The sequence below is a fragment of the Scyliorhinus torazame genome, chromosome 4 (genome assembly GCF_047496885.1).
Source record: "Scyliorhinus torazame isolate Kashiwa2021f chromosome 4, sScyTor2.1, whole genome shotgun sequence".
In the NCBI taxonomy this organism is placed as follows: Eukaryota; Metazoa; Chordata; class Chondrichthyes; order Carcharhiniformes; family Scyliorhinidae; genus Scyliorhinus; species Scyliorhinus torazame.
In genome coordinates this window covers 181,057,640-181,072,184 of record NC_092710.1, presented here as the reverse complement: position 1 = coordinate 181,072,184, position 14,545 = coordinate 181,057,640, and the positions used below count along the sequence as shown (strand labels likewise).

The window sequence follows — 14,545 nt, the reverse complement described above, 5'->3', positions numbered from 1 at the left end:
CATCCACATTGAGAAGCGAGATCGGTCTATACGACCCACATTGCAGTGGGTCCTTCTCCCGCTTCAGAATCAGCGAGATCAGCGCCCCGGACATTGTCGGGGGCAGGGTCCCCGCCTCCCTTGCCTCATTGAAAGTCCTCACTAACAACGGGCCTAGCAGGTCCACATATTTCCTATAAAACTCAACCGGGAACCCATCTGGCCCCGGGGCCTTCCCCGCCTGCATGTTCCCCAATCCTTTAACCAGTTCCTCCAACCCAATTGGCGCCCCGAAACCAGCCACCTCCTGCTCCTCCACCCTCGGGAACCTCAGTTGATCCAAAAATCGTCGCATCCCCTCGTCCCCCGCTGGGGGCTCAGATCTGTACAGCTCCTCATAGAAATCCTTAAATACCTCATTTACTCTCACTGCACTCCACACCGTATTCCCCCTGCTATCCTTAACTCCACCTATCTCCCTCGCTGCCACCCTCTTACGGAGCTGGTGTGCCAGCATCCGGCTCGCCTTCTCCCCATACTCGTACGTCGCCCCCTGTGCTTTCCTCCACTGTTCCTCTGCTTTCCCTGTGGTCAACAGGTCAAACTCCGTATGGAGGCTTCGCCGCTCCCTAAGTAGCCCCTCCTCGGGGGCCTCTGCATATCTCCTGTCCACCCTTAAGATCTCCCCCACTAACCTCTCCCTCTCCCTGCCCTCTCTCTTCTCCCTGTGGGCCCTGATGGAGATTAACTCTCCCCTGACCACCGCCTTCCACGCCTCCCAGGCTACCCCGACCTGCACCTCCCCGTTGTCGTTGGCCTCCAAGTATCTCTCAATGCACCCCTGCACCCTCCCACACACCTCCTCATCTGCCAGTAATCCCACATCAAGACGCCACAGTGGGCGCTGGTCCCTCTCCTCTCCTAACTCCAGCTCCACCCAGTGCGGGGCATGGTCTGAGTTGGCTATGGCTGAATACTCCCTCCGTTCCTTCCACTTTCGGGATTAGCGCCCTACTCAACACAAAGAAATCTATCCGGGAGTAGGCTCTATGTACATGGGAAAAGAATGAGAATTCCCTGGCCAAGGGCCTAGCAAACCTCCATGGATCCACTCCCCCCATCTGGTCCATAAACCCCCTAAGCACTTTGGCCGCAGCCGGCCTCTTCCCCGTCTTGGATCTGGAGCGATCTAATGCTGGATCCAGCACCGTGTTGAAATCCCCCCCCCCATTATCAAGCTTCCTGCCTCCAGGTCCGGAATCCGACCCAGCGTGCGCTTCATAAATCCGGCATCATCCCAGTTCGGGGCATATACGTTTACCAGTACCACCCACATCCCCTGCAACCTACCGCTCACCATCACGTATTGACCTCCATTATCCACTACAATATTCTTGGCCTCAAACGACACCTGCTTCCCCACCAGTATTGCAACCCCTCTGTTCTTCGCATCCAGCCCCGAATGGAATACCTGTCCGACCCATCCCTTTCTCAACCTGACTTGGTCTGCCACCTTCAAATGTGTCTCCTGAAGCATGACCACGTCTACCTTCAGTCCCTTTAAGTGGCGAACACTCGGCCCTCTTAACCGGCCCATTCAGGCCCCTCACATTCCAAGTTATTAGCCGGATTGGGGGGCTTCTCACCCCTCCCCCTGCCGACTAGCCATCTCCTTTTCCAGGCCAGTCACGTGCCCGCGCCTCCCGCACCCTCCAGTCCCCCAGACGGCGGACTCCCGCCCCGACCACCTCTCCTATTTCCAGTTCCCCATTGGCCAATGCAGCAGCAACCCTATACCCCCTCTCTCCACCCCCCACCCTGCTCCCCCCCGCTAGATCCGTATCTAGCTCTTTTGCTCCCCCCATAACACTCCCGTAAGTCAGCTGACTCCTGCTGACCCCGGCCTCTCCCGCCTTCCCATCGACCCACCCCGTGTGGGAATCTCCCCTCCCCCTCAGTCAGTGTGCGCTTCTCCGACCCCCACCGCTGTCCTTCCCTAGCGCAGGAAAAAGCCCGCGCTTTCCTGAGCCGGCCCCACCCCCTCTGGCGCAGCTCCTTTTGCGGCCTTATCTCAATTCCCCCATCCCCGGGCCTCCCCTCCCTCCAACACCGGCACCCACACTCTCCCACAGCCTCCCCATCAAATCCCTTCACCCATCCCCATCCAGCACCCAACCAAGGGAACATTCCCTATACGTAGTTAAAACCATATATCCCCCCTCCGTTCTAAGCGTGGGGCTTCCCTGCCCCGGCCCCGCCCCCCCCAGTTTTCGGCGCGGGAAAAAAGCCCGCGCTCTCCACCTATCAGGCCCCGCCACCAACCAAAACAGTGCCCAATCCGCCCCATCCACCCTCCCCAACCCGAAAGAGATAAAGAAATCCAAAACAATGCAAAGGCCCCCGCCGCCGAACCAAAAATAGGCATAACATATCCATCGCAGTCCACAATCGCCCATCCCGACCCTCAGTCTGTGTCCAGCTTCTCGGCCTGAACAAAGGCCCACGCCTCCTCCGGAGACTCAAAATAATGGTGCCGGTCCTTGTAGGTAACCCACAGTCGCGCCGGCTGCAACATGCCAAACTTCACCCCCTTCCTGTGCAGCACCACCTTCGCTCGATTGTACCCGGCCCCCCTCTTCGCCACCTCCGTACTCCAGTCCTGATATATCCGAACCTCTGTGTTCTCCCACCTGCTGCTCCTCTCCTTCTTGGCCCACCTGAGCACACACTCCCGATCGACGAACCGCTGGAACCGCACCAGCACCGCCTGCGGAGGCTCGTTAGCCTTGGGCCTCCTCGCCAACACTCTATGGGCCCCTTCCAGCTCCAGGGGCCCCTGGAAGGACCCCGCTCCCATCAGCGAGTTCAACATGGTGACCACATAGGCCCCAACGTCTGGCCCCTCCAGCCCCTCCGGGAGGCCCAGAATCCGCAGATTCTTCCGCCTCAACGGATTCTCCATCTCCCCGAACCGTTCCCGCCATTTCTTGTGGAGCACCTCGTGCGCCTCCACCTTTACCGCCATGCCTAAGATCTCGTCCTCATTGTCAGAGATCTTTTGTCGAGCCTCTCCGATCGCCACCCCCTGGGCCGTCTGTGTCTCCAGCAGCTTATCAATAGAATCCTTCATCGGCTCTAGCAGGTCCATTTTAATCTCTCTGAGGCAGCGCTGGACACCCTCCTGTTACTCCTCCGTCCATTGCCTCCATGCTGCCTGGTCTCTGCCCGCCGCCATTTTGTCCTTCTTCCCTCCCTTCTTCTGGTCCACCACCACCTTTTTTGTCGCCCCGCTCCTAGTTAAAGCCATATGCTGATGGGGAGCTATTATTAACTCCTTCCCACACCGGGAAACGTCGAAAAAGTGCCCTTGGGAGCCCTGAAAAGAGCCCAAAGGTCCGTTTTTGCAGGAGCCGCCGAATGTGCGACTTAGCTCCGCATAGCCGCAACTGGAAGTATCGAGAGGGAATCCTTTTGGCAGTGTTCGCTTCACCAATCTGCCCCAAAATGTCTGTGGAAACTCCTGAAAAAGGTCTGAGAGTCCGTTCCAGATGGGAGCTGCCGAATGCGCGACCTACTCCTCCATGGCCGCCACCGGAAGCATCGTCCCCACTTCTTCAGTGTTTGGTGGTATGTATTAGGGGTAGTACGGTACCTGTGAAGCCGAGAGGCTATTGGCTGACAGGTCCCGGGTCCTGGTTGGATCTGCCGCCTGCTGGCTCCGCCCAGAAAGGCGGAGTATAAGAGCCCGAGTGCTCCCAGCAGCCGCATTCTGTAACTGAGCTGCTGGGGAACAAATTTTGCTTAATAAAGCCTTGATTGACTTAACCACTTCTCGACTTGAGTAATTGTAGCGCTACACAGTGGCCTTGGTGTGATCATTTCACAGTTGTTCCCTCTGCTGCTAGAATTCACCTTTGATAAAGGCCCTCAAGTCAGCTTGCAGCTTTAAGCTTGCCCTTCCCTCGCCTGCATGCTGGAAGAGGCCCTGTTTATCCTGCAGTTGCAGCCAAATCTTTTACTGTTTCTGCCGGGTCTGGCAACCAAGAGACATACCATTCCTGGGGGACACTGTGGGGGGAATGTTGCAGCCTTCTTCCCACACCGGGAAATGTCAAACAAATGCCGTGGGGGCCCTGTAACAAGCCCAAAAGTCCGTTCCAAGCAGGAGCTACCGAATATGCGACCGAGCTCTGCATAGCCGCACCCGGAAGTCCCGCCTCCCTCTCTTCTTAAACAGTGGTGTTACATTATCTACCTTCCAGTCCTCTGGGACCCTTCCTGCCTCGTGATTCCTGAAAGATCATCACTAATGCCTCCACAATTTCCTCAGCTATCTCTTTTAGGACTCTGGGGTGTAGTCCATCCGGTCCAGGTGACTTATCCACCTTCAGACCTTTGTTTCCCCAGAACCTTCTCCTTAGTGATGGTCACTGCACTCACCTCTGCCCCCTGGTTCTCCTGGAGCTCTGGCATCCCACTGGTGTCTTCCACCGTGAAGACTGATGCAAAGTCTTCTTAAAACAACCTATTTTTCAGATTTCTTAATTTTTCTTTTTCATACTATGTGCAGCACTCCAGCAAGGTCCACCAGTACTTAATTTCACATTATGAATAAAGTACAGAACCAACAGAAATATCACTTTGTATTTTGCTTCAACAGTGAGGACAGATCAGAAGTGATCAATGGCTGTAAAGTGCGTTTGTGATCTCATGCGATTATGAAAGGTGCTATGTAAATGCAAGTGATTTTCTTTCTTTTCAGGACTCAGTTTGAAAATACTCTGAAAGAAAATTAATACGCCCATGTCGTGCACAACATGAAACAACTGGAGCCACGCGAACTCCTCCGTGACCTTTCCCAATCATCGGTCTTAATTTTCAAACGGCGGCGTAGTTTACATACTTTCCTCAAAAGGGTATAATTTAAATAAAAGCAATTTATCCAGATAACAGCTTGCAAAATGAAGACCCTGCTGGTGTTCCGAAGGGGGTGGGAGGGGGTTGCGGTGGACAGAGTTCAGACAATTCGAATCCCAAATAAATTAAGAACTCCTGTGTCGCCTGCTGCATAGACCATTGAATGGGGACCAAATGGCAGAGCTGTCAAACGAGCGTGTGCGGAGGGGCACAGAAAAACACAGTCGCCAGGCCCATTTAAACATACGGAGCAGTGTTTATTTTCAGAACTTGTAGCAACATGCCGTATATTTGGGAAATATATTCAAGTGGAGTGACTGTCGATCTTCACCAATGAGTGCTCCGGCTTGAGAATGGAACGTGTCACCCCGGCTCACATTCCAACACAATTTCACCCCACCCCTCCGCGGGCGAGCACGCGCGCGCGGAAAGCGCGGCGCCGTGTGACGTCACAAGGAATTCACACGACGTGGCGCGCTGCGTGCGGAGCTGGCGGCCGCGGGCCGCTCTGATTGGACGGAAGGCTGAGTTTGAAAGGCGGCCGATTGAGAAACTCTTGGAGCCGTTGTGGGTGGCGGTTTCGAGCTCGGTGCTCGTACCCGGTCCTTAGCAACCGACCCGACCCCCCCCCCCCCCCCCCCGCCAGTAACCGGCACCTGGGCCACCTCGGCCGGAATGGCGTCTGCTGCTGGCAAGTGGGAAATCGTCAATAAGAAAAACAAGAAGACCACTTTGACTAGAAATGAAAAGAAGTCGGCGCGGAAAGCTCTGTCTGAGAACATGCCACGGATCGACCCAGTCCGTGAGTAAAAGCTCTCTCTCTCTCCCCACATGAGCCAGTGGCCTTTCCAGCGAGTCCGGGGGGAGGAGGAGAGAGGGCCCTTGTGCCGGTTAAACCCCCGCACACAGCACTGCCTGGAAATGGTGGCGTCCTCGGCCTTGCCGTGCGTGTTACCGGTTAGCTCACATGCTCTGTGCTGACACGGAGCATCTTGTGTCGGAAGTGTCATTCGGGATACTCTGACATTTTGATTTGAATCAGGGTTGTGCTGTTTCTGGAGGTAGTGTAGTGAATCGTTTTATGTTGCTCCAGCGCTGTGTTTCAGCGAGTGCTGATTTCAGTAGGTAGCATTAGTTCCTTCCACTTGTTTTTTTTAACAGTATGCTTGTGACCAACAGTGTTGACCATTCTGGTGAAGTATCAGTGCTGCTAAAGTGTGACGTTGCTTTTAAGTCTCACCCTTGTCCCCTTAAATATTCCATATATGATTTAATTTGGGGTGTTGTACAGTAGTCTTGTTGGACTCGCTTTGCATCAAAATGTTTTGATTCTACTGGGTGAATTGACAACCAACGTTAGAGAGATCTTGGTGATGTTTGCAAATCGTTATGAAGGAATTAAATTCGGGTTGCAATGAATCGATGAGCAGCTTTCCAAGACTGAAGCAAGTTTAAGATGACTTTTGAGAATTGTTATTTGGATGTTAACCTTGCCATTAATTTTGTAGTGGTGTGTTAAAACGACATGGATCACTTTTAGTGTTCTGCAAAACCATTCTCTTGCCTCATCCCCTTCAAACACTTGCCATTGATTTTGGAGAGTGGATATGGCTCTTCTTTGGCTCCTGTGATTTTCTTTTGTCAGTTTTATTTCTTCTAAAAATCGGGATTCTTTGTTGGCAAACAACGATCATCATGTATTTTGCCCAGCTGACTGTTAATCATGCAAATGTTGCTAGGGTACATACATGGCTGCAGTCATCTTTGCAATTGCGTTTGATTTGATGTTCACAGTGAGTATCTCCACCAATGATGCTGGTTAGATGATCTGCAGTGTGAATTCCAATTGAGAAGAGCTGTAATAAGTTGTACCATTTTAATACTGTTGCCCAGATCGAAAAAGGTTCACTCAGCACGGAGAGGGGAATCGGGCTTGAAACCTTAATGATCTGTGATTTTAGCTAAGTTTAACTTATTGATTGAATAATTAATTTGGTTTTATAAAGAAAATAACTACTGCTTGCCCACTTATGGAAAAAATGGGTCTGAGAGTTAAAACTGGTGGTGTAAATTGAGCCCATAAGGCCACGAGATGGGGAAATGTCTTCAGGTGCCACTATATACCAGTTGAAATTAGTGCAGAGATTACTCTAAAATTAGTTTTCAGCAATTGAAGCCAACAAATAATTTAACTCCTCATGCCTTGTATTCAAATTCTTGCCATCCCCCCTCCCCCCAGCATATTTCATAAAAGCATACCTCCAAGAGCCTGTATTCATGGCTGCAACTTTATATAGCTCAGCCTTTTTTTTTAAGCAACTTGCCGAGTACTTTGAGAATGTTTAATGGTGAATTTCGCTGTCCAGTACAATGATTTTAAAAGGACCAGATGTCATATGATGCATACCAGAATTTTGGTTCCAGTAGAACTGCCTCTGTTAATGTATCATGTTCTTGATCATCTTATGTTTTAATTTGTTCCACTGGGGGACTTTAATTTTGCTTTTTCCCCACATATGACATGCTTACAACATTGTTGAAAGATTCCACCTATCAAAAGTACATGGAATAGTTGTTTTTCTACAGCCAGAATTAAATAATCCTCAGCGAGGCACAGTTTTGAAAAGCAGAAGTCACAAGTTGGACAACCATTTGTGGATCTGGCACAATAGTACTGAAGACTTGTACTCCAGAGCTTGCCGCACTCCTAGCCAAGCTGTTCCAGTACAGCTACAACACTGGCATCTACCCGACAATGTGAAAAATTGACCAGGTGTTGTCCTGTACACACGAAACAGGACAAATCGAACACAGCCAATTACTGCCCTATCAGTCTATTCTCCATCAGCTCCTGACCTCATTACAGCCTTGGTTCAAACATGGAACAAAGAGCTGTATATCAGAGATGAGAGTGACTGCCCTTGACATCAAGGCAACATTTGACCGAGTATGGCATCAAGGAGCCCTAGCTATACTGGAGTCCATGGGAATCGGAGTAAACTCTCCGCTGATTGGAGTCATACCTGGCACAAAGCAAGATGGTTGTGGTGGTTGGAAGTCAATCATGTCAGTCTCCGAGCATCACTGCAGGAGTTCCTCATGGTAGTGTCTTAGGCCTAATCATCTTCAGCTGCTTCATCAATGATCGTTCTTCCATCATGAGGTCAAAAATGGGGATGTTCATTAATGTTCACCATTCATGACTCCTCAGATAATGAAGCAGTCCATGTCCAGATGCAGATGTCCAATATCCAGGCTTGAGCTGACAAATGGCAAGTTACATTCATGCCGCACAAGTGCCGGACAATGGCCATTTCCTTGAAGGTCTAACCATCACCCCATCACATTCAATGGCATTACCATTGCTGAATTACCCGCTATCGACATCCAGAGTTCTCATTCATCAGAAACTGGACTAGCCATATTAATCCTATGGATACCCGAGCCGCTACCCCTCTTAGGCAGCACCATCCAAGCACACAACCGCAACCATCTAGAAAGACCAAAGCAGCAAATACCAGGGAACCTCACCACCTGGAGGTTCCTCTCCAAGTCGCTCACCACCCTGACGTGGAAATATATCGCCATTCCTTCACTGTTGCTGGGTCAAAATCATGGAACTCCTCCTGAATAGCACAGTAGTTGTACCTACACCACATGAACTGCAGTGGTTCAAGAAGGCAGTTCACCACCACCTTCTGAAGGGCAATAAATGCTGGCCCCCTTTATTCAACATACATCTGTTACAATCCTCTGAATGTCCAGAGCACGTATTTACAAGTGTCTATTTACAGGTTTTTGGGGGTTCGGCTTACTCAAAGGATTGGATTGGATTTGTTTATTGTCACGTGTACTGAGGTACAGTGAAAAGTATTTTTCTGCGAGCAGCTCAACAGATCATTAAATACATTAAAAGGAAATACAAGAAAATACATAATAGGGCAACACAATATATACAATGTAACTACATAAGCACTGGCATCGGATGAAGCATACAGGGTGTAGTGTTTAATGAGGTCAGTCCATAAGAGGGTCATTTAGGAGTCTGGTGACAGTGGGGAAGAAGCTGTTTTTGAGTCTGTTCGTGCGTGTTCTCAGACTTCTGTATCTCCTGCCCGATGGAAGAAGTTGGAAGAGTGAGTAAGCTGGGTGGGAGGGATCTTTGATTATGCTGCCCGCTTTCCCCAGGCAGCGGGTGGTGTAGATGGCGTCAATGGATGGGAGGCAGGTTCGTGTGATGGACTGGGCAGTGTTCACGACTCTCTGAAGTTTCTTGCGGTCCTGGGCCGAGCAGTTGCCATACCAGGCTGTGATGCAGCCCGATAGGATGCTTTCTATGGTGCATCTGTAAAAGTTGGTAAGGGTTAATGTGGACATGCCAAATTTCCTTAGTTTCCTGAGGAAGTATAGGTGCTGTTGTGCTTTCTTGGTGGTAGCGTCGACGTGGGTGGACCACGACAGATTTTTAGAGATGTGCACCCCTAGGAGTGACCCCATAACATATAAGCAATTAATTTCCTTTTCCTGCAAGTAACTCCAAAAAATTAACAAAAGCATACACACACCTCCCTTTGCATAGACTCCTTTGTGAACACTGCTTGGGAGCAGTTTTGTCTCTATAGGCTTTTTTTTTTCCATCAAAGGTTATAGATTCTGAGTGCATTGGTTTGTTGCAGAAGTGCTGTGCTATCTCTGTAGGACTGAAATGTCACCTGGAACAAATGGCTCGTGGGATTTAAGCAGTGGTCAGCATGGTAGCACAAGTGGATAGCACTGTGGCTTCACAGCGCCAGGGTCCTAAGTTCGATTTCCCGCTGGGTCACTGTCTATGCGGAGTCACTGTCTGTGCGGAGTCTGCGTGTTCTCCCCGTGTCTGCGTGGGTTTCCTCCGGGTGCTCTGGTTTCCTCCCACAGTCCAAAGACGTGCAGGTTAGGCCATGATAAATTGCCCTTAGTGACCAAAAAGGTTAGGAGGGGTTATTGGGTTACGGGGATAGGGTGGAAGTGAGGGCTTAAGTGGGTCGGTGCAGACTCGATGGGCCAAATGGCCTCCTTCAGCACTGTATGTTCTATGCTTCCTCTTCACCCAGGCCCTGCAACTGTTGAACTTTTTAACAACTGTTGAACATTTTTAAAGTGTTCTGCAAACATACTAATTGTCCTGAATTATATATTGATATATTGTGCAGCATCATACTCTATTGCTCATCAAAAGATTCTGGCAGCAGGGCAGCATGGTTTAGCACTGCAGCCTCAGAGCACTGAGGACCCAGGTTCGATTCCGGCCACAGGTCACTGTCCATGTGGAGTTTTCACATTCTCCCTGTGATTTCATGGGTCTCGCCTCCACAACCGAAAGATATGCAAGGTAGGTGGATTGGCCACGCTAAATTGCCTCTTAATTGGAAATATATAATATTCTGGCAACAACTGTGCAAAGTTAGGTCTGTGTTTCGAATGTGGTTTTGCGTTTCAGTCTATACTGAAAATATTTTGGTTTTATTTTGGATGTTAATGGACCTGCTATATATTTCCAATATTTAAAAAAAAAAAAAAAAAAATTTATTCTCCTTTTCCACATTTTCTTATATATTTTCAATATTGACAGTTTTGTGTTCCTCAGTTGTTTAATTTCATAAGTTCGCTTCCCTCTTATTTTTGCAAATGTTTCTCCTCCCCAAAAATCATTAATTTTTTTTTCTCTGGCTGCATTTATTGTCCACCCAAGTAAGCTCTTGAGGTGTGGAACTCTGCCTTTTGCGGTCTTTGTGGTGATTGGGCTCCCACAATGGTTCACGGTAAGATTTTGATCTAGCAATAACGAAGGCACAATGCTGCTATGTTCTCTGGACAGCTAGTTAGTGAATGATAGCTCTGGGACCAATTTTGCAGTGGTTTACAGAAATAAACACACAACCTGCTAACTCAACCACACCACAGTTTCAATTAGTGTCTCTTTGTGTGTTTAAGTGAAACTACAGTTAATATTTATGTGCATACAATTAACTACAAACTGTACAATTTAATGCTTAAAATTGAGATGGTATTTGACTTGGAGGGAACTTCAAAATATTTTTCACTGAAGTTGCCTTTCTTGCCCTGGTGGTGAAGGTTGGGCTGGGAAATGATTTGCCCAAGCTTGGTGAGTTGCTGCACTTTGTTGCTAGTGGAGCTTTGTAAAAAAATAATCCATTTGGAATGTGTGCACCGGTGGCAAGTCCAATGTCTATTTCTCAAATAATCCTTCAGAAGGTGATGGTGAGCTGCTGTCTTGAACTACTGTAGTCCACCTGGTGTAAGAAGGGTGTTCCAGGATTTTGACCCAACAAGTGAAGGAATGATGATTATCGTTCCAAATCAAGGTGGTGTTTGTCTTGGAGGGGAGCTTGCAGGTGATAATGTTCCCATGCACCTGCTGCTCAGCTCTGTTTGTGTGCTGGAGGTTGTCAATTTGGAAGGTGCTATTGAAGGAACCTTGGCAAATTCCTACAGTGCATCATGTAGGTACTGGTGCCACTGCGTGCTATTGATGGAGCGAGTGAATGTTTAAGATAGATGAGGTCATGACCAAGTGGGCTGCTTTGTCTTTCATGGTGTCCAGCTTCTTCAGTGTTGCCAGAACTGCTCTTGACTTGTGCTTTGGAGATGGTGGACAGGCCCCCCTCCCCCCACACTCCCCCCTTCAAAGGATATCATTGATTTGGGTGCTCCTGACTTGTGCTTTGGAGATGGTGGACAGTCACTCACCCCCTCCAAAGGATATCATTGATTTGGGATTCAGCAATGGTAATGTATGTAATGGGGCAATGGTCAAGTTCTTGGAGATGGTCATGGCACAAAGGCTGCTAGCCATTTGCCATCCCAAGCTATAATGTTGTCCAGGTCTTGCTGCTGCCATGAATGCTTCAGTATCCAAGATGTTGTGACTGGTTCTAAACACTGCAGTCATCAGTGACCATCCCAACTTCTGACCTTGTGATGGAGAGATGGTCATTGGTGAAACAGCTGAAAATGCTTGGCTGAGGGCACTACTCTGAGGAACTCCTGCAGAGATGTCCATGGGCTGAGATGATTGACCTCTTAACTACAATCTATGCTAGCTATGACTCCCAACTAATGGAGAGTTTGCCTCCTGATTCTCATTGCCTTCTCTTTTGCTAGGGGTCCTTGATGTCACATATGGTTAAATGCTGTCCGTGAGCAGTCACATCCCTGTCTTGAATATTGTGCTATGGAGATGAACTTCACAGATGCTCGTTATCCTGTCACGCCAAGTGGTTAAGTGTTGACGGGTTTTTGGCTGCAGGCAACGTAACAACAGCCCTGAGTCTATGATCACAGCAGCAAACCTCCGTTTGGACTGCGATCAATGACCAATTCTGAGAATTCAATTGTCCTGACACTTCTCTCTTTTAAGTGCGTCTCCTGCAGGAAGACCACGCCTGCCTTCAGTCTCCAAGTGAGGGAACACCATGGCAGTTTGGCCCATTTAGCCCCCTTGCATTCCAACAGCCTGGTCCCACTCTGCTCCCAGTCCATTGTCCCTCATGAACTTCATCGGCTCTTCTGGCGTGCCAAAATAGTACTCCAGTTTCTGGAATGTCACCCAGGGGCAGGCTGGGTGCAGCACTCTGAACTTCACCCCCCTTTTAAAGAGGGCAGCCTTGACCTGGTTAAACCCAGCCCTCCTCTTCGGCAGTTCTTCTCCCAAGTCCTGATACACCTGCAGCTTGTTCCCTTCTCAGGGTGCACTTCCTCGCCCATCGCAAGATCTTTCACTTGTCCAGAAAGCGGTGCAACCGCACCACCATCACCCATGGCGGCTCACCTGCTTGTGGCCTCATCAGCATCCTGTGCACTCAGTCGACCTCCAGAGACTGCTCAAAGACCCCCACCCCCATCAGCTTCTCCAGCATTTTGGCCACGCACGTGCCGGCCTTCACGTCTTCGATGCCTTCGGGCATCCCCATGATCCTCAGGTTTTGTCTTATGAAGGATTCTCCAGATCGTCCACCTTCTCCTGCAGCCACTTTTGGGTCTCCCTCACAACCAAAATCTCGGCCACAAACGAGGCCAACTGCTCCACGTGCTCCCCCACCACCACCTCCACTTTCTGGATTGCCTGGCCCTGGGACTCCAGCCTCTGCTCCACTCTCTCCATCCCTGACGTAATCGGTCCACCACTTTGGCCAGGTCTTCGAGGACCTCCTTCTCCTGCTGACTGAACTTTGCGTTCAGAAACTCCACTTGCTTCTCTGTTAACCACTGGGTTGGCAGAACAGCCCCCTTTGCCCTCTGACACCTTATCCTGTGGCGGGCCGCAAAGACTCTCCTGTTCCCGCAGTTCTTTTTGCCCGATTCCTAGTTAGTGTATCCAGCCGCACCAGAGGAGTAAAACTTTCTACAAGCGATCCCGCACCTCCTACAGTCAAATACTTCACCTTTTGGGCAGGGAAAAGACCAAAAAATACCACCTTGAGCAGGAGCCGCCAAATGTGCGACCGCCCACTCCATGGTTGCCACTGGAAGTCGCACAACTTGCACTCCTTTCTGTCTTTGTGATATCAGCAACATTTAACAACCATAGGCATAAATTAATAGCCAAAAACATTTCCTTAAGTAGAGATGACTACACTGATAGTTTTAAAAAATTGTCAATAAGATGTATTTTTTTTTCCTAAATGATAAAAGTATATTTTTATATGCTAATTATACATGCTACCAGACACGTGGCAAAAAAATTTGTTTAAAGAATTCTTCAGGTTTAAAGAATTATTTAGGTTAATAATACTAACCATGGTCCAGTTTCCTGATATAACTGAAAACACTAAATAGGTGAATGCTATTTTAATTGCTGAATTAAAATTGGGCAACATTATTTTAAAGACAAAATTGACCTGTCGTGCCATTCATATCTTCAGGACACCCCAAAGAGCTTTCAGATCAATGGATTATTGTTGAAGTACAGGGGTCTGGTAAGCAAATAAGGAATTTGCATATAACAAATTTGCATGTAGGTGAATGGCCCAAATAATTGATTTAAATTGAGGGAGGAATATTGGATAAGGGTACTAGAAATCTTCTGTTCTTTGAGGATATTTTGCATTCACCTGAGCAGACAAACTGCTGAGCATTTTTCATAAAGCAACTTTGAAATACATTGTAGGTTTTGTATCATTTTATTAGGGGTTTAGAAGGAAGAGAGGCTATTGTCAGAATGACATTTGATAACTTGGAGAGCACAACAGTCAGGCTGTGTTGGCTGAAAAAAGTACTTTTTATATTGTGGTCCCCACAATATTGGGACTGTAAGGACTACTTCTGTATGATACCAGGTGTACTGTGGTGAGGAAAAACTGATGGATAATATCTTGATGCTCTTGTTTCTTCAGTTGAGGTTCACAAGATGGGCATGCTGCCCCTTTTATTTACTCAAATTTCACACTGGCTGCAGTGCAGAATGTTTGAGATTTTTCTCTGTACCTCCTCTAATATGAAGCACATTGTAAAAGACACATCTCTTTTATGACTAATTGGAGAACTATCATAAAGTGCGTTGAATTTTTACAAACTTAAGCAGTAGCAAATCCTCTATTGTGCCATATTGCTGTGCTGAGGAAATTGCAGCTGTATGCCTTGCAGAAAGGGC

The 14,545-nt window shown here is 48.6% G+C and overlaps 1 protein-coding gene across 1 annotated transcript in view; it reads left to right on the top strand.

Moving 5' to 3' along the window:
• Positions 1-5,459: 5,459 nt before the first annotated feature.
• The window catches only part of tmem214 (transmembrane protein 214), a 102,959-nt gene continuing 93,873 nt past the window's right edge, over positions 5,460-14,545 (top strand). Inside the window, 1 exon segment of the mRNA XM_072498936.1 lies at positions 5,460-5,698. Coding sequence (XP_072355037.1) covers positions 5,572-5,698 — 127 coding nt within the window. The 5' untranslated portion in view covers positions 5,460-5,571.